Source organism: Leopardus geoffroyi, chromosome B1 (assembly GCF_018350155.1).
Source record: "Leopardus geoffroyi isolate Oge1 chromosome B1, O.geoffroyi_Oge1_pat1.0, whole genome shotgun sequence".
In the NCBI taxonomy this organism is placed as follows: Eukaryota; Metazoa; Chordata; class Mammalia; order Carnivora; family Felidae; genus Leopardus; species Leopardus geoffroyi.
In genome coordinates this window covers 104,779,205-104,804,325 of record NC_059327.1, presented here as the reverse complement: position 1 = coordinate 104,804,325, position 25,121 = coordinate 104,779,205, and the positions used below count along the sequence as shown (strand labels likewise).

At 39.5% G+C, this 25,121-nt stretch overlaps 1 protein-coding gene across 2 annotated transcripts in view; it reads left to right on the top strand.

Moving 5' to 3' along the window:
* The window catches only part of SYNPO2 (synaptopodin 2), a 179,895-nt gene that overhangs the window by 141,786 nt on the left and 12,988 nt on the right, over window positions 1-25,121 (top strand). The window contains exons 3-4 of one of the 2 annotated variants that reach the window (XM_045468969.1): window positions 3,223-4,034; window positions 6,480-8,662. The exons of the other annotated variant lie outside the window; for it this stretch is intronic. Coding sequence (XP_045324925.1) covers window positions 3,223-4,034; window positions 6,480-8,662 — 2,995 coding nt within the window. The remainder of the gene's footprint in view (window positions 1-3,222; window positions 4,035-6,479; window positions 8,663-25,121) is intronic. 2 annotated transcript variants of the gene reach the window in all.

The window sequence follows — 25,121 nt, the reverse complement described above, 5'->3', positions numbered from 1 at the left end:
TTTTATGAACTTTGTTGAAAATCTTAGGTATTTTAGACTAGCTGTTTAGAAAGCTCAGTATGTTGAAGTTATTTTAATACTTCTGGGTCAAGATTTTGTGGTGGGTCAGGATCACTAAATTATAATTCCAGATTCACAGATGAATTAAAAATGTTTATCTTAACTATAGAGAACAAACTGATGGACACCATCAGACGGGAGGGGGGTGGGAGGTTGAAGGAGAAAGGTGACAGGGATTAGGGAGTGTACTTGTCATGATGAACACTGGATAATGTATGGAAGTGTTGAATTACTATATTGTACACCTGAAACTGATAATAACACTGTATGTTCATTATACTGGAATTAAAATTTTAAAAATAGCAGCAATAAATTCCATTAAAAAGTGTTTAAGTGTTAAATCGTTATATTGTACAATAATTTTTTATAGAAAGAGAATGCCTAGGAGAAGGAAAAGAACAACAAAAACCCTAAAAGCAGCTAGATTTCTGCTTGTCAGGACCTCCAGTAAAAGCATTTGGGTATGGATAAAAGCAGATGGTTAGAATAAAGGTTTTGGGACTATTAATGGAAATCACCTGTTACTCTGGTCTCTCCAAATATCACCCTTCCCACCTAACGGCTTAAAAATGCACTAGTAAATTTTAAACACTAAAAAAAAAAAAAAAAAAAAAAAAAAAGAATTCAACAAGGGCAATCACAAAAAAAGAAAAAAAAAACTACAGCATGAGTGTTTTTGCAGTGTGCAAATCACAATACTGTGTGCAAATTCAGACTGACTTTGCAAGTGAGGCTCTGACCATTACATTGTAATGAATCCGGAAAGGAAAGTTCTGGCTTCTTGGAGAGAGCCTTCAGGAAGAAGATGTTAGAGGACATCTCACATAGAATTTAAAGCTCTCCAGGTTTTGTCTTAACTCTGCAGAAACACTACATGCAGCATTACCCCTCTGATAATCATTCACTATTGATTCCATTTCTATATACACATGAACTCAGCAAGGCCATAATCTTGTGAAAATAAAAGAAATATAGCATTATTCTTGGAATCTCCCATCTAAATATTTAGCCATCAAGCCCAATGTTCAAGCCCAATATTTAGGATCCTACTTAATTATAAAGCTACCATTTGCTTTTATAAGGAAACTAATGGGAAGCTTGCCAAGTGCGGACACAGTGTTAGCCATACTTATGCATAAATCTGTGAGGTATCAAAGACGTCCATCTTTGTAAAAGTTTAATCATATCCCAAATAGGGGGAAAACCTTTATCTAATTTATTCCCTTTTTAGTGTCCTTACTCTGTCAATGAGGCCAATTTCTTTGGAACATATTTGTGGTCTGGGACATTCCCTGCTAGTTCTTGTTTTGATTACAGTGGCTATCACTGGGAAAATCCTTGGTGATTTAGAGCCGAGCCTCTGGCACGTATTTGCTTTCAGAAATAAATGAACTAGTTCTCTGCTACTTTTAATAATTGGAAATATGATTATTATTTTCTCTTAAGAATTTTGACTTTTACAAAATCAATCATTGATGAGATTCGAATGGAATCTCAAATTAAAATCAGCCCAAAGGCAATCATCACCATCATTGTCACCACCACCACTGCAACCATTCTGGATAGCTGAACATTGTACCTATGTAGGCTGAATGGAAATGAAATCTCTAACCTCTGTTGCTTTTATGATCTTTACTTTTGTACATCCATTTTACTTCTGCTACCAGTAAATGTTAACATTTATCTAAACCATTGGCCTGTATTACAGTCTATAAGCCTGGAATAAATTCAAATGACTCTCTTCTCAGCTTCCTAATTGATTGCTAACATAATTCAAAGTGATTTAATCCACTTCCATCTGAGGCCTTCCTAAATTAAAACTCTCTGACCTTGTGGTACCATCAAATTTAGTTGCATGGAGTGTATTCATCATTTCCTATATAAGAAAGATCTAATTTGCTATCACCATGTTTTTAAAATGCTGTATTATAATTTTTTTTTTAATTACTGGGAAACTTGACAGATTACTTCCTTAGAGAAAACTTCATTTCACTTGATTGTTGGTTTTTCATTGTTTTGTTCAGTTTTGTTTTACTAAGTGCAGTCAAAAGCAAGGTTAGGAGCAATTGTTTTGAACATTAGAAATTCTATCAGATAGATTCTAAGATATATTCCTTTGGGTAGCCCCTTGAGTAGGGGTTCACTCCCTTCAAGTGATGACTTGGCATTAATCAGGGTGCATTTTGAGGGAAGACAAAAGGGGCAGAGATAGACACTGCTGTTTTTTGCTTTTTTTTTTTTGAACTTACAAATGTGAGACATGAAGGCATCACCTACAGCTATTCTGTAAATGATGCTTCTCTTCTAAAAGCCGTTAGAATGTTGAGTGTTAGCAAGAAGTCATTTGACTCTTAAACTGGCATTGCTTCTTGCAAACCTAGGTTTGCAAAACCAACTGAGAATGGTTAAGGTCAGAATCAAAGGATTGTGGTGAGCAGCTCTGGACTTCTTAGCTGAGAGATAAAGGACAGTTTGATTTCAGAGATCCTACAAGGAAATGCTCCAAGACACAGGTTCAAACAGGAGAAGGGGAGACATCTCCGATTATAAATACTCCATGACTCAATGATTCATTGCAGCATGGAAAGGATTTCTCTTTACACAAGAGTACTGGGCTGGGGTCCACTTATTACAAAACACATGCTCACTGGAGTTTGAAAAACAGCTTCTATTTCATTCCTTTCAGGAAAGCACAGCCTCTAAAAGGATTACTTGAATTATGTGTATATTAATATTGTTCTGAAGCTGCTGAATATGTTTATGTGACATAGTGTTCAGACCTAAACTTAGTCAGTAAGACATTGAAATGCTTTGTCATATTAGAACAAACATGGTTATTTGAAAACACACAAATAGTTACAGATAAAGGACATCCATGAAGCTATAACCTGTGCTTTTAAAAAATAAAAGCTGAATTTAGGATGGATTTAGGTACCATAATCTTTTGTAAGCATTTTGGCTTTGCTTTAAAGAAAAGTTTATTTGGAAGATTCTTAAGTAATAAGATAAACATGTTGCCAACTTCTGCTTTCAAATATGTTGCAGTTGACATTTAGGAGGAAATATTTTGACGGCATCATGTATCATAAAAGTGTTGGGAAGTTCTTTGGCAGGTGTAACACACTCCAGTTTAACCATCTGGACTGATTTTTCTGTGTGCAGACCATCCAGTGGAGTAAATGAGACTTCCATCTCTGAAACTGAAAACAAAAACCCTGAGCATCCCACCCATGAGCGGTGCGTGGAAAGTACCACTCTGCAGATTCGACCAGCCACAAAGAACCAGCACAGAGAGTTCTATGTTGCCTCGATCAAGAGTGGAGTTCCTCTAACTGAGGACCAAGGGAGTGGTCTTGGTTTTTCTGAGAGCATAAAAGAAGAAACAGGCCTGAGCTACCATGTGGCTCCCTATATGCCCGACTCCCAAAGAGGACGCTTAGCAGAGGAGGTTATCTTAAGGGAGAAGGCAGAAGCTGGGCAGCCAGGCCCTGTGGTTGAGTTACAACTGTCCCTTTCACAAGAGAGACACAAGGGCACAAATGTCCCCGTGGTGGCTCTCCTGGGAGCTGAAAAATCTAAGTCTCCTGACCCAGATCCTTATTTACAACACAACAGGATTGTCCACATAAATTCGGTCCCCACGAATGAGAAAGGGGAGCCTTCTCTGAGGTCCAGCAAGATAATCCAGATCTCCAGTGGCAAAGAGTTAAAAGTGATCCAGGGAAATGAAGCAGGAGACAAGGGGCTGCCCCGAGTGGAAGTGATACTCGACTGCTTGGACAGGCAGAAGACGGAAGGGTGCAGGCTTCAGGCAGGAAAGGGGTGTGTGGATTCTCCAGTGGAAGGAGGGCAGTCAGAAGCACCTCCTTCTCTGGTATCCTTTGCAGTCTCATCAGAAGGCACAGAGCAGGGAGAAGATCCACGCTTGGAAAGGGATCACAGCAGACCTCACAAGCACAGAGCGCGTCACGCACGTAAGTCCTTCTCTGGGGCCACTGCTGGGCTATCGGAAGGGGCTTGGGAGCTTAAGGCTTTTGCTGCTGCTTCCCTTGCATGGATTTTTTTTTTTTTTTAAGATTTTTCTCATGTCTCCTTGTGATTTGAAAAAATTATTAATGCACAGAATAACAAATGGGAAACTGTGGAGAATACCAATTTCTGAAATGGAGGCACTAAGTGTGAAGTTAGTAGTAGATTTAAATGCTATTTAATGCAGTTTCTTTTATCCCCAAAGGCACAGGAGCTGCTAAAGAAAATAATGTTGTTAAATGTGTCCCTTTGATTTGTCTCAGAAGGTTGTAATATTTCAGGTAAAATGTCACAGGGGAGTATTTGAAGTCATTGTGGACTCTGAGTTTAAATGTCAAAAACCGTGGAGTCTGCTTCTGAGAGATGTCTTTAAAATGCAGGCTCCACCACTGATATTAAAAGCAGATCCTCATTTTGAAAAAAATCATTGTGCAGCTTGATGATGCTTGCAGAAGTGAGTTTGATGGACAAGGACATGTGGAGTACTGAGCAGTTACATGAGCCTCTCCGTTTTGTAGGTCTTCATTCGACTGCACAGCATTTCATCTACCTTCTAGACACAGAAGTCATTCTCCAGGGCCATGTGGAGGCATTTAAATGCCCCCAAACACAGAATATATTTAAATTCAAGGCTGTTGATGGTGTTTTGTTTTACCCAGGGGAGTGATCACCAGAAGGAGAATGAGGATAAGAATGGCAGTTAGATTTTATGATTTTTATTATTTTCTTTTCTCTCCCTGTCTTTTTTAAACAAATTTTGGAATTCCATTTGAGGAGGTAAAGGCTGACCGGCAAAGGCACTTGAATGTATGAGTGACACACAATGGTAATGAACTCAGTTATTCAAAGTAGCGTACGAAATCTCCTAACCTATCGTTATTCCTTTCAAAGCGTATTTTTAGCATAACCATTTGTAGCTTTATTGGCAAGTGCTGTTAATCGTCCTTGTACTTGAAGCATCTGTATGCATCTTCACATTTGTAGCCTATCAGACAAGTGTATTAAGGCAGCATTCACATACTTTACATGTTGACAGTGAAGTTTTAGCAACAACCGTGCAACTGTGACTGTCAATTCAGTAGTAAGTTGTGTAACACTACTCAGAAAGAGGAATTACATTTAGGAATGATCACACTTTCTACTACTTTCTCCAAATAAAATTTGATTGCCAGGGAGTATCTGTAACTTTGTCATAAAACTGTTCACTCTGATTCTATTCTATTTTTAAAAAATGAATCATTGAGTCTTATTTTTTCCAGCGACAAAAAAAAAGCTAATTTTTAATCATAAAATATTCAACAGGTTTTCCTGAAATTTCCATGTAACTATTTTGAAGAATTCAGAACTTACTTGTGAATCATGCTCCTTATCATTATATACATGATGACAATTAACTGATGCTATAAGTTAATTTTCCACCAATTTATTTTTGTAACCATAATGATAAAATTAAAAATTTGTATATAAATGTTTGTTACTTTAAAACCATCAAACTCTCATTTTAAATGATTTAATTCCCACATGAGCTTTTCCCCGCAGTTAAGGGTCACCAGTCACATAGTTTTTAAATTTCCCCAAGATTTACACTTATTTTTCTTCCCACTAAAGTAGTGTTGGATTTCCAAAATAGCAATAATTTTTCAAACAAATTTATCTAGACAGCTTTTTAGCTTAAATTTCTTATATGTATTCACAATGATCCAGTGTTCTGAATTATTAGCAATTATTGATTCAATGCCTTCAATTATTATTCATTCTGTTTTTTGAACTTATATTAATCCAGCCTTCATGAATACAAAGACTCTGGGGGAGATGTCAAAGTTAAAAAAAAAAAAAAAGAAGAAGAAGAAGAAGAAAACTTAAATATTTAAATTCATTACATTAAAACACTTAGGTAAATAAAAGTTTCTTGCCTCCCCACCCCTGTTTTAAAAATGCTTGAAACCAGTTTTATATTGACATTTTATTTTTTAAATATGGAAGTACAAGGTATGTCTTAACTTGTTTTACAGAAAATATTATGTCCTTAAATTATTTCCTTTTTAGTTTGGATTACATCCTCTTAACTGACATTTAGTAGCCAGTGTTTATTGTCCAAGTATAAAGATCCATATGCTACATATATTCTAGTCAGTATACGTAAAGATGTATTTATATGAGCAAGTGAAACAGACCATTGTGTAGTTACATATATCATTGCATGTCATCATAAAAGTATACATTTTGAAATAAATAAGAGAGAGAAATTAGTTAGATTGTTTCAGAACTCAGTGGCTAATTGTAAGCATGTTTTTTTCATATTCACTTTTCCCCAGGAGAGTTGACTTCTGGGTTGCTCTGAGGTCTTCTTGGAATTCACCAACTCACTATAATTTTTGTACATTCCCTAGGGCTCAGGAGAAGTGAAAGCCTATCAGAAAAGCAGGTGAAAGAAGCAAAATCTAAATGCAAAAGCATTGCCCTCCTTCTAACCGACGCCCCCAACCCCAACTCCAAGGGGGTGTTGATGTTTAAGAAGCGTCGTAGGCGGGCCAAGAAATACACCCTAGTCAGCTACGGCACCGGTGAGCTTGAGCGAGAGGCAGACGAGGAGGAAGAAGGAGACAAAGAAGACAACTGTGAAGTAGCATTTCTGGGCACGAGTGAATCAGAGGTGGATGAAGAGTTCTTGTCTGACATTGACGACAGTGCACAAGTTGTGAACTTTGACTGGGATTCTGGACTAGTGGACATCGAGAAGAAACTGAACAGAGGGGACAAGATGGAGATGCTGCCAGACACCACGGGCAAGGGTGCCCTCATGTTTGCCAAGAGGAGGGAGCGAATGGATCAAATCACAGCCCAAAGAGAGGAGGAGAGGATGGGAGGAGTGCCAGGCAGAGAGCCAGATGCTGCCCAGACAGACAGCCTGAGAACCATGGCTTCTTACCAGAGGAAGGAAGAAGAGTCTGTGAAAGTGCAGAGCTCAGTGAGCAGAAGCTACATCGAGGTGAGCCATGGTCTTGGCCATGGGCCCCAACAGAATGGCTTCAGTGGGGTGTCCGAAACGGCAGAGGCCCAGAGGACGGTCCCTATGAACAGAACAGCCAAACCCTTCCCGGGGTCTGTGAGCCAGCCTGCAGCCCCCTTCTCCCCAACCCGGAATGTGACGAGTCCCATCGCGGACTTCCCTGCGCCTCCACCTTATTCTGCGGTCACACCTCCACCTGAGGGCTTCCCCAGAGCAGTGTCGAGTCCCACAGCTGGCCCAGCGCAGCCTCCTCCGTGGCCCCAGCCTGCCCCGTGGTCCCAGCCAGCCTTTTACGACTCATCTGAGCGGATAGCTTCCCGGGATGAAAGGATCGCTGTGCCTGCAAAAAGAACCGGAATATTGCAGGAGGCCAAAAGGAGGAGCACGACAAAACCCATGTTCACTTTTAAAGAACCCAAGGTGAACCCGAATCCTGAACTCTTGTCACTTCTTCAAAATTCAGAAGGCAAAAAGGGAGCTGGAGCTGGAGGCGATTCCGGACCCGAAGAAGACTACCTCAGTTTAGGAGCAGAGGCTTGTAATTTCATGCAGAGCTCCTCTGCCAAACAAAAGACTCCGCCTCCTGTCGCTCCGAAACCTGCAGTCAAGTCCTCGTCCTCCCAACCAGTAACTCCAGTTTCTCCGGTCTGGTCCCCAGGAATGGCTCCAAGCCAACCTCCTGCCTTCCCCACGTCCAACCCATCGCAGGGCACCGTTGTCTCCTCCATCAAAATAGCCCAGCCTTCCTACGCTCCTGCCCGGCCCGCGAGTGCTCTGACCCTGGCTGGTCCCTTCAAAGGACCACAGGCAGCAGTGGCCAGTCCGAACTACACACCGAAGCCAACGGCTCCCGCACCGACAGTAAACGCCGCTCACGCTGGTGCAGTGGGACCATCCAATGAGCTTCCGGGAATGAGCGGGAAAGGAGCCCAGCTCTTTGCTAAAAGGCAGTCGAGGATGGAGAAGTACGTGGTGGATTCAGACACCGTGCAGGCGCATGCGGCTCGCGCCCAGTCTCCCACTCCCTCTCTACCGGCCGGATGGAAGTACTCCTCCAACGTCCGAGCACCTCCTCCTGTGGCCTACAATCCTATCCACTCCCCCTCCTACCCTCTGGCCGCTGTCAAGTCTCAGTCATCAGCCCCACAGGCCTCCAAGACAAGCAAGAAAAAGGGCAAAAAACCCCTCAATGCTTTGGACGTCATGAAGCACCAACCATACCAGCTAAATGCATCCTTGTTTACTTTCCAACCTCCAGATGCAAAGGATGGCCTCCTCCAAAAGTCATCCATCAAGGTCAATTCAATGCCAGCCATGAAGCAAGCTCTTCCTCCCCGGCCAGTGAATGCTGGCTCGCCCACTAATGCGCAGGCCTCATCTGTGTACTCGGTCCCAGCATATAGCTCTCAGCATCCCTTCTTTGCAGAGGCCACCTCGCCTGTCAGTGCGTCGCCAGTGCCCGTGGGCATTCCCACCTCTCCAAAGCAAGAATCAGCCTCTACATCTTATTTTGTGGCACCAAGGCCGAAGTTCTCAGCCAAGAAAAGTGGTGTCACAGTTCAGGTGTGGAAACCATCTATTGCGGAAGAGTGATCTTGTAGCCGAAGCTGAGTGTCCACTTTGCTTGAAACAAATTGTTTGCAGTGTTACTTGAATCCCCGAGAATGCCTAGCAAGTCCTCAACTTACTTAATTTCAGATGTCACTTCCCAATCTGGGTCCAAGGAGCATAATATTTTTAATGAGTCAAAAATCTAACTCAGATTGACTTAAAACATATTTATCTTCTTTGCACACTTAAAAAATATGGGAGCACCCCAAAATAGACATGTGCCATTATATTAAGTAAGCAGGATACTTAGGATTTATGCTTTAGTCACGAGAAAGACAGTGATCAGTGTTATCAAACCTTGCACACAGCCTTTATGTAGTGTAACAGCTGTGCTCCTGTGGTGAAAAGGTTCAAGTGTAGTGAAAATATAACATGTATTGGCTGAGATTTCCTTTTTAAGTAGTGCTTTATCTCTATTACTAGTGTTAAGGGATAAGAAATTTACTGAGGACAGGGATCAGCTCTGGTCTGTCAACCTCAGCCACCTGTTTGATATTGCAGAGAAGGTACTTCTGGGGGTTGTTGAAATGTACATAGTTTAGTAAGAAGGGTAAGAAAGAGGGTGTCAGTAATTACTGAGCACTTATTTTGTATTAGGTTCTTTGCCAGATGTTTTACCTGTATTAACTCATTTCAGAAGACTTCTTTAAGGTAAATGAGATAGGGCAAGAGGGATAATTATCCTTAGAGACGGATTCCTATCTTCTCTTCCCAGTTTACTTAAGAAACTGAGTATGTATATATCTCCAATTGCCCATGAAAGTGTAAGTTTGTTTTCCTCAGCTGAGGCAAGTGGTAGGGTACAGTATAAAAGAATAATGTATAAAAGGGTGAACAGGCTGCAGATAAAGGTACACATGACTCTTATTTTTCCCTTGGGAAAGCACTTCACTGAGGCATGAAAGGTTACTGACTACAGGGGCTGATTGTGAAGCACGAGGAACCCCCTATGTGTGGAGGCCGTAGGGTGAGAACACACAATGATTAATTTCTGAGTGACCTCACAGATTGTTTTTCCTTGTGTTTGTTTTGCTTTCTGACTACTGCTTCTCCCACTGTTCCTTGCAATTCTATTCTCGCACCTTCACTTTGTTATTTATATTTGATGGACCAGGAGGATTCAGGCAAGGTTACCTTGTAAATTGGATTGGTCACAGACCATGCCGTCATCCAGCTGGCTATGAAGTTAATAATGTTACTGACAGTAAACCTGAAGACCTTTCTCATGTCTATTTTAAGTCCAAGTCTGACCAACCATGGAAAATATTCAACATGAATTAATGTAGAGAACCATAAAGCATTTTTGACAGCTTCAAGGAAAACCATCTACTCAATGCAGGAGATCTGTTTAGAGACCTCTTATAACAAACAACTTGCCTGGTTTGAGGGTACATGGTACCAATTTAATCCTCTGAAAATATCTGTATTCCTGTTCTTTTACTGCTGTCACTGTCAATCTGCTATATTTTTCACTATCCTATTAAAATACTACTTTCTTCTTTATCTGTTTAATGTACATGTTTTAAAAAATAATCTTCCCTGATGAGCTATTCTGACCTAAGTCACTTCTCTGCCATGTCTCTTCTATTGTTCCCAAAACATCCGAATTTCTTTTTGTGAGCATATTCATTTCTCTGTACGTTGTAAAACTGCAAGCTGCCCATTGTAAAACTCTAAGAACACACAAAAAAGAATTAAGTCAGCAACAGGGCAATGGGGCTGTTTCTTCTGCTTTTTTTTTTTTTTTCTGGGAAATCTTCCATTGCCTTTGGGGGCAGTTTACCTAGAGGTTTCAACCACAGGATGTAGCTTGGTCTCTCATTTGCCTTTTTGGGAAATCAATTAGGAAGATTAGTACAGGGTAAAGGAAAAAGCAATCTATCCATTATATAACACTATTGTTTAGTATTACTTGTTCCCTGCAAAGGAAGTCTGTTAAATGCTGTGCATTTTGCATTCTTTTCTAATAGAACAACAACAAAAAAGGCTTCTTGAGGTGAAGCAGGAAAGATCGTTTTTATAACTTTGCATTCTTGACATAGCATTTAAAGAATGGCATGAAATAGAGGAAAGATAATGCAACACAAGGTAGTTAATTTGAGATCACCAGTTCAAATATGGCCTAGGATGGTAATGACCCACAAGTATTCCCAGTTGTCCAGGGGTTTGTGGTATGTAGGAATGAGAAGTGTTTTCAGTCCATTTCCTGTAGGACAGGTGGCAATCTTAGCAGAGCCACTATTTGGAGTTGATGACTAAACACACCACTAGCATGACTGGGAGTGTCATAGGGCTCCCAAAAGGCTTCTCAGAAACATGCCAGGCATGCAGTCAAACATCCACAACTTTGACTGGGAATTGGAAACATAGGTCTCATCTTGAATCAGATGGTCCTACATTATGGAGGAGGGGTGGGAATCCTCCCAGACTGTATCTGCAGAGTGTGACCACACAATGAGATGGGGGCAGTGGGAGGGAAAGGGACCAAGCCAGCTCCCTGGAGTAAGAGGGATTCCCTTTGCCACTTGTCCTCAATCAGAGAGCCTCCTGGGAGCTTGCATGCCCAATAAGCTGTATGCGCCACCTTTCAGGTTGCAGTTATGGGAGTGATGTCAGTGTGGCAGGTGGGAGGCTTAGAACTCATGACCTCAGCTTCCCTCCCGTTGGGAACCCTTTGTATGATCTGGGTGTTGTTGGCTCTGTTGTGGTAGCAGATGTTTGACTGCTTGGTCGTGAGGTATGAGGAGGCAGGTTTTGTTTAGGTTTTAGCACCTTGCCTTTTCCTCTGTCCTTTGTTAGCTTAACTTCCAAGCAGAGTGCTTGTGAAGTCAAGTTTTCTTCGTCACCACGATAGCAATGATCATTTCCTGAGTGCCTGTGTTATGTTAGGTGCCTTATGTACCTTATCCCAAAGAACCCACTGCGAAGTTTACAGGCACCGGAATATAAAATAAAATGTAGTCACAGTCACTGACTTACTGCAGGACCTTATGCAATTTTTTAGCATGAGTTTCCCCTTAATAATGTCTCAAACCTCTCTTCCTGACTGTTGTGCGATGAGTCTGCATGGCACTAGGTACTCCAGGAAGAAAGGTGTATGTAAATCTAAATATGGCAGATTCCTGTCTTATAGGGGGTAGACTGAGTCACAGAACTGGTAAGATTGGGGATCTGAGCATTGCCACTTCAGTCTTAAAACATTTCCAATTTTATTTCTCGTATTTCAAGAATAAACACATTCTGTTGTGAGAGGAAGAATCACACTGTTTTCCACATTTTGACTATTCATTGATAGTAGAAAGCATAAGTTTTTAGGCAGATGTGTCATGAGTCACATTTGGATTGTCATTCTGGAGCATGTAAAACTTTGTATTTCAAAATATATCTAGCATGACTGTTGATGATAACATGTATCTCATTTAATCTTCATAAGAACCAATTCATTTAATTATAGGAAAACTGATCCGAGTCACAAATAGTTCTTTCAAGCAAGCTGGGGTTAAAATTCTTTTAGGTAGTGCTGACCCCTTTCAAGAAATGGGCTTCTTCATGGGCAGCTGAGTGTTATCACAAAGCCTAAATTCTAGCCTGGCAGCAAGAGTCACATCTGAGATGTCAAAAACAAATGATCCACATTTAAAGGGTGTGGCCTAGCAAATGTGGGACCATTGTCCTATTTACAGCCACTAGGTTAAAGAACTTTGAAGGTCGTTTGGTTGCTGACAGGCGTATCAAACACTAGGACTCCGTGGCACTTTCACAGGGAGGCCTCTTAAGAGCCCAGAAGACACATGGCTGTTACTGTCTGAGTGTGGATTTAATCTTTCAGACAAAAGCCCTTGCTGTGTATCATTTTATCCAGTCATAGAGTTGAGAAGCCGCAAGCACCCGTATTCTAAGGGTGAGTTCCTGAAACCCATTGCTGTTTATGAGTCACAGCCGGCCTGGCAGGAAGGGTATTTGAAGTCATGGTTATCAAGAAGAAGTGATTGTTTTCTGAAAAGCTAAATGCTTAAAATGCTTCCAAAGGGAGGCAGTGGGTTGTGTGCTCATTCCCTCCTAAAATCAGAGTTGTTGAGTTTGTTTTAAAAATTGCTAAAAGTTCATGAGAAAAATATGTAAATTCTAAGAACCAACATTATATTCTCTGACACACTGACCCTCACTGGTCTCATGTCCCCTTATCACTGGACTCTGGGGGACACAAAGACTCATGTAACACTTCAGTGCTGCTGAATTCGTCAGCAAGTATTCTGGGAAAAAGCAGAATTGAATTCTTCTCTAGACTTCCCACCAGGGTTGGCTAAAGGCCATAAAGCAAACTAGCAAATTCCCACAGGACCCAAACACCAGGCAAAATCACTAAAAGAGGCCAGCCTCCATTTCTTCCTCTATGGTTAAAAAAAAAAAAAAAAAGTACAAAAATTTTAGGCTATTCTATGGAGTAATAAGCCAATAAAAACCAGCCTTCAGGAGGAGCCCCCAAATCAAACCTATCCTTTCCTTGATGTCATCAGGTACAGCCAATTTCTTAACTTTTTAAAAATTAATATGTTTCTATGGTATATGTATATCTACACTAAATTACCATTTGGCACTTAGAAATCACAGAGCTACCTACTCAGAGGCAATTGAATGAAAAAAATTTAATTTGAAAATATCAAATCCTGTGAGACATTTCTCAGACTCTTGATTTTATATGAGATTTGCTGGTTAATGAAGTATATCTCAAGTATAAAGAAAGTTAGGCTTATACAGGGCCTATAGTTTAAATAATTTTTTGTTATTGATACATAGAATTTCTTTTACCCCTGTTACATCATCCTTGATATGTTTATCTAAATTATGTGTGCTTTGTGACTGGTGAAATATACATTCAGGGTCCCTAATAAAAATAGTCATAAGGACATACTTTCCAGCCTATCTTCATTCCTCGATAAGTGTAATAATAGTCAGAAGCATAATAACATTCATATGTGCCATGGAGGAATCTTGCTTTCACAGCCTCTATTTCTTGAGCTCCTCATTAACTATTAATGATTTGTTCATGGAAAAACAAAACAAAAAGCAAAGGATTGACACTAGCTCAAAGTTGAAAAGAAATGCATAATCTAGGAATATAAACGGAGACAATTTTTCTTCTTGGGAATAAATATCAAAAAGGAAAGTATTGGATTGGGTATAGACCCTGCCATCATCCAGCTGGCTATGACGTTTTATTTTATTTTATTTACTTATTTTTAAATGTTTATTTATTTTGAGAGAAAACGTGCGCATGGGGAACCGGGGGAAGGGGCAGAGAGAGAGAGGGAGAGAGAGAATCTCAGGCAGGCTGTGCACTGACAGCTCAGAGACTGATGTAGGGCTCAAACTCACAAACTGTGAGATCATGACCTGAGCTGAAATCAAGAGTCAGATGCTTAACCAACTGAGCCACCCAGGTGCCCCTTGAGAAGACATTGTAGAAGTCAGAGAATCTTTGATATCTTTATTTGGTGGACAAATCTGTTTTCAAAACCACCCAAAGGCCCTGGGTCAAGTATTATGATCTAAAGCAGGATTATATGGATGGGGATGGAAGCTGTGGCAGTCATTTAGACAACCTTGTGAGACCTGAGGAAAAGACAGGAGGTGGCTTCATGTATTAAGTTTCTACTGTGTGCCAAGAACTGTGTTAAATACTTTCTGTAAGTTATGACAATAGCTAACATTAACTAAGCACAAACTTTGGGCCCTGAATTGCGCCAAATAACTTTCATAGATTATCTCTTTTCTTTTATTGACATATAATTGACATACAGCATTATATTAGTTTCAGCTGTACAATATAATGACTTAATATTTGTATTTATTGTGAAATGATCACCACAATAAGTCTAGTTAACAGCCATCACCACACGGTTATAAATTTTTTTTCTTATGATGAGAATTTTTAAGATCTACTCTCTTAGCAACTTTCAAATATATAATATAGCATTATTAACTGTAGTCACCATGCTGTACATTATATTCTCAAGGCGTACTTATTTTAAACCTGAAAGTTTATACCTTTTGACCACCTCACCATTTCAACCATGTCCCTCTTTGCCCCCCACCAGCAATCACCAAAGATTATCTCTTAATCAGTAGTCCTTATGAAATTAATACTATCATTATTCCCAGTTTATAAATTAGAGTTGGGATTCAGAGGCATAAAGAAGCTAAAGAACTTGTCCAAGATCACACAGTGTTACATAGTGGACTCTGGAGTCAATGTGAACTTGCACTCCCAAACAATTACAGTGTGATTTCATTCACTCTTCAGAATGACCCTGAAAGGAAGGTATTACTCCCAATTTACAGATGAGGTGTAGGTGTCTGAAGCTCAGAGAGGCTAAAAAACTTGTCCAACAATCACGAAGCTTATAAGTAGCAGGATAGGGTTAGAACTAGACATTTGTCTGACATCCAAGCCTGGACCCTCCCTTCAGTACCACATGGTGTCCACCATCTCATTAGACCCCAGAATACCATTCCCTGAGACCTGTAAATTGTGTGCTCCCCAAACTAGCAAGAGCTATTCTGTAGAGGCTTTATAGGTGACTTTGACCATGTTGAATGACATTAGAAAGGACCCCCTTACCAAGATTGCTCATAAAATCAGATGCTATGATAGTATGTTGAAAGTGAAGAACAGTCTCTGAAAAAAGAAGCATCTGTTTAATAATTTAAAAAGATGGATTTTACGGTGATTTTGTACTAGTTACCCAAATTCTTTCATTTTCTTATTTCAGGATGAATAGGTGATATTTATGGGCTGAGACTGGAAGGAATGTCACTTAAAAAAATAAAGCACAAAGTCTTTACATAAAAGGAAGTGCTCTCCTAGGCTTCATGCCATTTTGACTAAGTGTAATTCAGGGAACGTCCTTATTAAATAGTGAATCAACACCCAGCTTGGCTTGCTATTAAAGCAATAATAACTGATACATATCAACAAGAATAATTCTAAACAGAATGATGAGAGGGTCACAAGCTTCCAGTGTTTCAAACTATAATCTAAAAAATAATCATCACTGGAAACTTAGAATTGCATGAAGTCTCTTCTGGCTTGTCTATCCTGGATATGCATGAGACAGCAAACCTTTCCTGCCACAGTGTCCTCAATGGAGGATTTCTCAACAGTATTTCTGTCAAAGACTTCTCAGCAAGGACATTGTTACACCTTATGTTTTTTCCAGTAGCTTTTTTTTCTTCACCTATATCTCATTGTTATTTTGAAAACATCTCCTGAGAAACTAGTGTAATGGATTCCAAACATGGGTTTGAACATTCCCATCACCAACCTCAAGGAGAGAAGATGTGAACTTCTGATTTTATTGTAAAACCCCCCTCATTATATTTGTAGAGCTTCACTGCCTTAATTTAAGATCATAGAGCCATTAACAGGATGATAATTACAAGGGCTTCTTATACGCTGGCTGCCATTCTAAACACTTAACAAATGGTGACTTTTTAGTCATCACAAAATGACTATAAAGTAGATACTGTGATCATTCCACTTTACAGATGAGAAACTGGGGTAAAGAAAACTTAAGGAACTTGTCTAAGGAGGTAGGGATAAGCCTGAAGACCAGACAATCAAGCACCAGAGCCATTCTCTAAACACAAGGCTACATTACCTCTCTTGATCCCAAGACAATGGTCACAGATAAAACGAATTGTCCATCAGATCAATAAGCTTTACCTGTCTCAGAACTAACCCAAAAATTACTTTAAATCTTCTAAATCAAAGTAAGAAATATTAAAAAGACTTCTTAAGAGTTTGGTAGCCCCAAATGATAGACACTTGTAAGCAGGTACGAGGGGAGGGGAAAAGCTATAGTTTTATTTCTGCTGGCCTATCTTATTTGCTTATAATGCAATAACTGGCAGGGGGAAGTCTAACATTTTTCTAGTTACCATTGAACAGATATGCACTAGACCAAACTCCTCAAACACCCACTTCCAGCCAAATAGTGTCATATTTTACTAGGGCTGTGTAAATTTATACCAGGTAAATAAAGGTAAAAAAGAATAGCGATGAAGAGAAATCTCTCAAATTTTAATAACAACAATGCAGAAAAACATTTCTCCCAGTTTTTTAATTAAAAAGGCATGGTTTGATTTAGGAGATGCAAAAGGTAACCAGTCCTTAAATGAAGTTCACCTATGATTACGTGGGACAGTGCATACAAACAGCAAGCATACAGAGGCACAGCTTGTAGTGGGTAAGTGTGGACCCAGGCCAAACTGCTGGGAGCTGCATCCCAGGCCCACCTCTTGCCACTTGGGAGACTCTAGGCAGATGATTCCACCTCTTTGAGCCTCAGTGCCCTTAGCTGTGAAATGAGGACAATAGTAGGTGCACCTCCCACCTTGTGAGGATCACACGAATCAATGTGTTGTGTGTATAGAACGGTGCCTGGCACATTGAAAGCATTCAACATATGTTAGCTATTAATATTATTGCAAAAGCCACTTAACAAAACAATAGATACTATTTCAAAAACTTCCAAGGAGGAAAACACACACACATACAACGATTAAACAAGTTCTTTTGTTTTCTTCTGTTAGTGTGAATTCCAGTTTAAGGGATCTAACACAACTAAAATAGAAAAAGCAGAAGCACTGTGTATAAATCTCCTATGGACACAAATAATCTATTCTCAAGAGTCTTTTGCTGAGAAATCGTTTCTTCTCTGTTTTCTTACTGAAGCTTTATATGTCTATATTCCTCTCTATTCAGTCTGTTGGACAATTGTTTTCTTCTTCATCTTCATCTGTTGTACTAGCATTGTTGTAAAAATATACAAAATGAGACCAAGATTCAAAAAGACTGGTTCAATATTTAAAAAACAACAACAACACACCCTTAACATCAGCTTTGAGACTCCACTGTAAAGGACTGTGTTCAATTCAAAGTATCAATGTTAAATAAAACAAGTGGGGGCACACTTAGCACTATAAAGAGAATTCTTATGGCGAAAGGCTTGTAAATTAAATATATTCTCAAAATTGGGTAGCTGGTATTCTGAGTAAGGTTCTGGTAGGATAGTTGAAGCTTAAATAGGTCTATCACACAGAAAGTGGAACAGCTGGCAGCCCGATCTCCGAGGCTACCCCAATTCAGCCCTGCAACAGTTGGGGCTCTGACAGAACCTGGCTGACCTCTGAAGGCGCTGCAGACAGCTGTTCTTATCCCTCCTCCCCAACACTGTCCCAGGACAAAGGGTCAGTAACCTGGCCTTTTTAGAGTAATTGATCCCCTTGCCTGAGAAGCGTGAGCAGTTTCCAAAAACAGAGTGAAACCTCTATCTGAAGAGAGCAAACTCCCAGCTCACAGAGCAAGTGATGAAAAACAATTCTCAGAAGCTGAGTGACTGACGTAGGGAGGAACCTAGAATTCCAGCTGCCTTTAAAACCCAGGGAATTTTGGTGGGTTTTCTGGTGTACTTCTAGACTCTTTATGAGTCAGAAGCAGAAGTCAGGACTTAATCTTGAAGAGAAAAAAAAAATCAAAACAAGGTGAGATGCTGAAAATTTTATCTGAAGCCAAAATTGCTTTTGTTTCAAATACATTTCCATGGATTTAGTTCTGTTTCCCTTCTGTGCCATTTAATTACATTTTTTTCTTAGAAAGTAAAAAACAATATCTCTTTCTTGAATTGCATAGCCCTCAGATTGGTAAAGAAATGTTCACAAAGCCTTCCTCTAGAGCTAAAAATCACCAAAGAATAGGCTGGCCTAATATAAGTAAAATGCTAAGCGTCATACCAGTTCTTCCATAATTAGGTCTTGTTTTATTCTTATATCACACTCAAGAGTTTATTGATGATCTTGCCTGCTGGACCACTTGTTAATGCTCATCTGATGGCACCAATTATAATTCTTCATATAAACCCAAAAAAGCTAACTAGATTTTGAATTCTACCTTATGAAACATCCAGCGAAATGTTACAACTCAGTGGGTGGTATTATTGAAATAAAAAGCAAAGCAAATGATATCACTTAGAAGTTTTTATTTTAATTGTACCTTTCAGTTTACCAACCAATAAGATTTCCTTTATATAGAGCACTTTGGTTTTAGCCAAGTATTGCCTTCACAGTGTTCGAACACACAGTTTTCCAACCCTTGTTCCCCGGAGGAAATTAAGACCTTTTCCCCACCCTGTTCCCACCTTGGAAATTCTGATTTAGTAGGTCTGGGTGGGGTCCAGGAATTTGTTCTTGTAACATACACCCCAGGTGATTCTGATGCTAATGATTGTGAACCACGCTCTGAAAAACACTTTTCTAACCCACAAAACACTTAGGTCAACCTTATTCTTTGAAACCCATAAATAATTTTCCAGTTTATCCAGTCAGACACAGCCAGACTTGTCAACTGCACCCGATTTCAAATGCTCTTGATGCCTTGTCTGAAGTGAGCAGGCATTGAAGTGCTGACCTTGCGGACTGGACTTGATACCAGAGGTCCAGGAGATGGCAGCAAACTCTCTTCCTGCTCAGAAAGTGCTTCCCAGGCAGCCATTCTAAAACTTGTGAATAATTTGCTCTAAACATTCATTTTTATTTATTTTCTTAAACAGAAGAATAAAGAGGGCCTTCAGATGTGATTTTATCTGACCCCCTGCTTCTCATCAAGGCTGAGAATAAAGATTTTTAGGAATAGAATGATACAATTTTATCATCTAGAGAAGGGACTGTACAAAGCTCCTTGGCTGTTTTTTCTTATCTCTGGGGAAAGGGATTGTGGGACTTCCCTTGGCTGTAGGGCAATAGAGTGTATTATCTCCAGTCAAAAATGTTCTTACTAATACCTAACTTAAATCTCTCCGGCAGTCATCAAAACATTTTTATTTGGGGATCTAGGCTGAAGGAGAACTTTAGAGCAATTAGCCTTTTAAAATGAAAACAAAGATGTTTTAAAACTTTCAAAACTAAAAAGAAATTTGTGTACTTGAAGGATCACAGGGACAAAGAGCCCAATGTTTTTGCTGTGCCTTTACTTTAAGATGGTCAAATGGTGTGGTAGATTGACAAAATGCAAAATCAGTCGGAAGCTGCTTAAATATTAGAAGAATGTACAGAACAAAGGGACAAGTAGACCCACTGAGTAGCAGCCTTGATTACCACAACAGTATTGTTTTTCAGGTCTTTGACGCACTGAAGTTTATTTCTAACACAAAAAGGATGGTGACCTCTGGAAGTTCCGTAATATGAGATAAATGTCTACTTACCAGTGGGAGGAGAAGAGACCAATGAGAGATAGGAGAGCTGGATATTTGAGGAACTCTGGTGTGGGGATGAGAGAGTAAACGTCACTGTTGATGAAAAAGAAATGTTAGGACTAATGAACAGAAGTTACAAGGTAGTAAGTTTCAGTTTAACTTAAAACTTCAAAATCTTGATGGGGAAGAGGTGGAGAAGGAATTAACATATATATTGGACGCATAAATGTTAAGAGCTTTAATACATGTACTTAATTTCATTCTCATGACAACCTTATTTGGAGGAAAGTTACCCTTATTTTTTTTTAATTGATAAACAAACTGGAGCTCAAAGAGGTTAAGAAAATTGCCCAAAGTCACACAAATAGTCCTAAAATGGCAGACCCACTGGCTGACTCCAAGTTTATCTTTCATAGCCTGTGCCTTTACCACTGCAATGCCTATCAGGTGTATTGTAAAAAGAACTCCTATGTCTCATGGAAGCTGGATTGCAGGATCTCCAATCCCTTCCATCTCTAGCTTTTTATAATTTGCTATATAAATATCTTCTTTAAAAAATACGGAGGCCGCCTGGGTGGCTCAGTCAGTTAAGCATCCAGCTTTGGCTCAGCTTTGTGAGTTCGAGCCCCGCATCAGGCTCTGTGCTGACCACTCAGAGCCTGGAGCTTGCTTTGGTTTCTGTGTCTCCCTCCCTCTCTGCCCCTCCCCTGCTCATGCTGTCTCTCTCTGTCTCTCAAAAATAAACATTTAAAAAAAATTTTTTTTAATCTGGGTTTTTAGGTTCTGAGAGTATTTTGATGTAGTTCAATACTTTTTAAAAGCCAAGTTCAGTTTAGAACCTGACAAAATAAAATTTCTCTGTTCCTTACCTCTTTAATTCCAGGATCTTTGCGACAGGAAACACATTTTAAAATTAAATACATCAGGGGTGCCTGGGTGGCTCAGTCGGTTGGGCGGCTGACTCCAGCTCAGGTCATGATCTCGCTGTCTGTGAGTTTGAGCCCCACCTTGGGCTCTGTCCTGAGTGCTCAGAGCCTGGAGCCTGCTTCAGATTCTGTGTCTCCCTCTCTCTCTCTGCCCCTTCCCTGCTTGCTCTCAGTCTCTCTCTCTCTCTCTTTCTCTCTCAAAAATAATAAACAATAAAAAAAATTTAAGTACATCATTTCTCTAATGAGAAAAAGCAGAGCTTAGAAGAGAATAATTTTTCTTTTCTTGAAGCCATGACTAGAATGATTTGCTTCGGTTCTAGCATCCGCGAAGTGTAATTATAATTACCCACGACTATTCTTGAAACACACACAGATAATGTCTGGAGGAGGGAGAGAATTGTGAAACCCAGAGCAGCCTCTAGGCCCCAGCAGCCACAAGGTACCCTGGGGTAAGGTGAGAAACAGCTGACATGCTGTAGAGCAGAACTTCAGTAGCCTCTGCTTATCATTTCACCTGCATCACTAGACCTCCATCCTTTGTCGGTAGAGTGCTCATGTTCCATTATATAAAATTATGTCAAATGTATCATACATTCATACAGAAAGCAGTCTTTTATAAAGAAGAACCATTTAGTATTGATTTTCTTTGCTGTCACTATTCAACCTCTGTTGTGTTGTCCTTTTATTGTTTAAATTTCTATGATATTCTACCTAGCGCGGTCAACCATGGTCAATGTCAAAATCCTGTCTTATGAATGCTGCATAAATGTTTAATTATCAGTGTATCGAAGTCACATGTAGGCTTCATTTTGTGCAAAAAAAAAAAAAAAAAAAAAAAGTACTGATCTAGACTGAACTGCATTTAGCAACTAGTTGCAACATTGAAGTTGCATTTCACCTGGAAATAACTGACCCACAGTAATAAATTGTAGAAGATTGTCCCTCCTGCCCCCGCCTCCTTTAGGCCCTTTAAGTGAAGAATCTGGAGATGACTTTCCTCCTAGCTAAAACACACACAAAAGCTCCATCTTAGGTCATACCCTTGTGTGACTCCTGATGGTCAACAATTGTTGGTCTACTAATCATATTTTAAAAGGAACTTACCTGCATTAAAATTACCATTTCCAAAATAGGCCAAGGTTAAGAACAAGGATAGAGCTGAAAAGTCTGAACACTACGATCAGAAAGGGTGTCATAATACTTAAGAACTAGATCAAAACAAATTTGAGCAGAAATTTTTGACAGGTGTAACTTAGGAATCTTTTTACAAATAGATAAGCTCTAGACACTTCCTTTTTACATCCTTTACCCAGTGTTTTTTTTTATTTTATTTTTTTGTTTTAATGGAGAGTTGTTTAAGAATTTCAGACATACATATTATGAAAGAGCCTCTTCTCTCAATCTCAAATGTGTACTTATAAGGACCTGTTTTCAACGTTTATTTATTTTTGGGACAGAGAGAGACAGAGCATGAACGGGGGAGGGGCAGAGAGAGAGGGAGACACAGAATCGGAAACAGGCTCCAGGCTCCCAGCCATCAGCCCAGAGCCCGACGCGGGGCTCGAACTCACGGACCGCAAGATCGTGACCTGGCTGAAGTCGGACGCTTAACCGACTGCGCCACCCAGGCGCCCCTAAGGACCTGTTTTGAAGAAATGTTCTTGGGAGACGTCTGGTAAAAGATATCTCCACATTCTTCATTTGTATTTGAAAAGTATACCATCCTGACCATCATTGTATACTCCACTTTAATCTCTTTTTCCCTCTTTGTGGCCTTTTATCTATTTCAGAAAAACAATCATTCATCTGAAAACCCCACTCACTTTATGACATTCCTGTCTCTTTAAAATAAACTGACATACATGAAATTACTGCGTAAATCCCTCAGACAAGAAAGATATCATGAAATAAAACTTACCACTTGGACCAGAGAGATGTGGTAAGGCAATTAAGCAAAATTTTTCCTATTCTGTGCTTAAGGAAATAAGTTGTTGGTGATTTCCTGGATGAAGAGTTGTATTTTTTTATGCCTAATTTTAAACATCACTCTGGGGCCATGTTTTTGATGAAGGAAACATAAATATGATTTGGCAGTAAATCTTAAATTTCCCAAGAACAGTAGTTTAAACATTTTCCCCAGGGACCAGGAAATGAATCAAAGGATCTATTGCATAAGCTTAGAAACGTAATGGACAGAAAAACAGAGACAAAGATCAAGTAAGTCATTTTTCTCATACTGTATTTTCCACATCCTTGGGAAATAATGTTGTCACATGTTGCATACTTGTTGATGTGTCTTTGTCATTACCATTAACCAGCTCTAGTTTGTCAGTTTTTTTAATGCAATTAGGAGTTGTGATTGAAGGATAGCTTAAACACATGCCAGAAAGAAATCTGGAGAATGTTGTCAGGCAAAGGGCTCAGTCAAGGTTGTTAATGGTATGCATACATTTCTTAAAAATTCTTATTCCTAAAATCTTTATTGGTAAAATTTTTCTTTGAGAAAGTCAAAACCATTCTACTTAGAAATGAGTTTGCTTAAGGAGTATTAGCTCTGCATTAAATAGCAAGCGGATAAGCTATAAAATATATTTAAAAATTGTCTCTCTTATCCACACTTCTTTCCTATAGGCAAATGCACATTCATGGTGACTTTTCTTTTTGTGAATGAGGGAGGGAGGCAACAGTGGCCTGGATTTGTTTTAAGAAAAATATCTAGGGTATTATGTGCAGCTAAAGCTATATTCAGACACTTAAACACATTTTAAATAAGCTTTCCAGTGTAAGTATTAATTTTATACTAAAATAATGACTCTCCTTTATTAAGTGCTTACTTTATTCCAGACACTGACAGTTTTCTTCACAAAAACCTTCCACAATGTCAACAATTCATCTATTTTGTACAGGATCAACATCCTTTGTTTATTGTGGAAAAAAAAACCTTTTTTTTCTCTATAGAAACTGATGAAACATGAACTTTTAATATGTTATTCAGACTTTTACTGTTCAAATCTTCTGTGAAGAGAAAGCCTCTGTTCAGAAAATATTTTGAAATGTGTTTAAAAGATTTTATTTTTACGTTCAAGCCAATTAAAGTAGACTTTTATGAAAAACATATTTAAGGCTTTTCCCCAAGAAATACAAAAAATCAAAATGTCAATTCCAGCTCTGTAAATAGAATACAGTCTATATTAGTAGGATTATTTTCATAGGCTATAATTTCTAGAATGGCATGCTTCTTTTCTGAGGATAAAGGAGAGCAAGGGGGTAAAACATTGTGGTGTAGTTCATTTCTTTTCACTAATAGATTTAATGCCTTAAAATTATTTTGATAAAATTTTATTACCTATTACTTTAATTTTTAAATTTCCCTATACAGACACATAATAGCTATGTGACCTAGGGTAACTAATTTTTATGCCTCAGTTTCCTCATTTGCAAGATGGAAATTATAGGGTTGTTGAGAGGGTTAAATGAGTTAATAGAAAAAATTGCCTAGCAGTGTGATTAGTACATAGTAGAAACTCTATGCGTTTCAGTTATTGCGATCATGGCTTCTAAGATGGAAGGGACCACAGAAGTGTATGTACAAATTCCTCCTTAACATCGGTCTTCATGACCTTAAGTTGCATGTGGTTATTTTTATTTTTTTATGACAGAGGGTTAAGAACGATCAAGAAGTCTGTATTTTGGCCCACCCAGAGCTAGCAGAGGGGTGAGGTCAGTGCGTGTTTCTGGTCAGCTCTGCTGCCTGCGTTCCGGCTTCTGGCGGGAGGGAAGCAGTGGCTGGCACAGCAGTATCTGAGGCGTGTAGTGTTAATGCCACTTCAAAGGCAAGGCTCCCTCCTATTTTTATCCTGGGTCGGCAGTCTGCCTATGCAGTTGCCTCTTGAACAAAAGGTTCTGCCAGGTCTCTGACACCTTTTAAGACCTCACAGTCTCTTCTCACAATAACAAGAATAATCACCATTTGTTGTGCCAGGTGGCATTTGATTTCTAAACGAAATCTCTCCCCTACCCATAATCTTGAGACCGTAGCCAGAATTATTACCATTTTACAACCAAGGAAAGTACTACGGCTGGAGAGGTTGAAGCCTACGTAGGTCACAAGAGGCAAAGGCCGGACTCCCAGGTCACTGTGACATCCAAATTCACATTCTTTCCAATATATCATGCTTGCTTCCATTGTCATTTATAGCCCTTACCCATTCTCACAAAGGAATTTCCTTC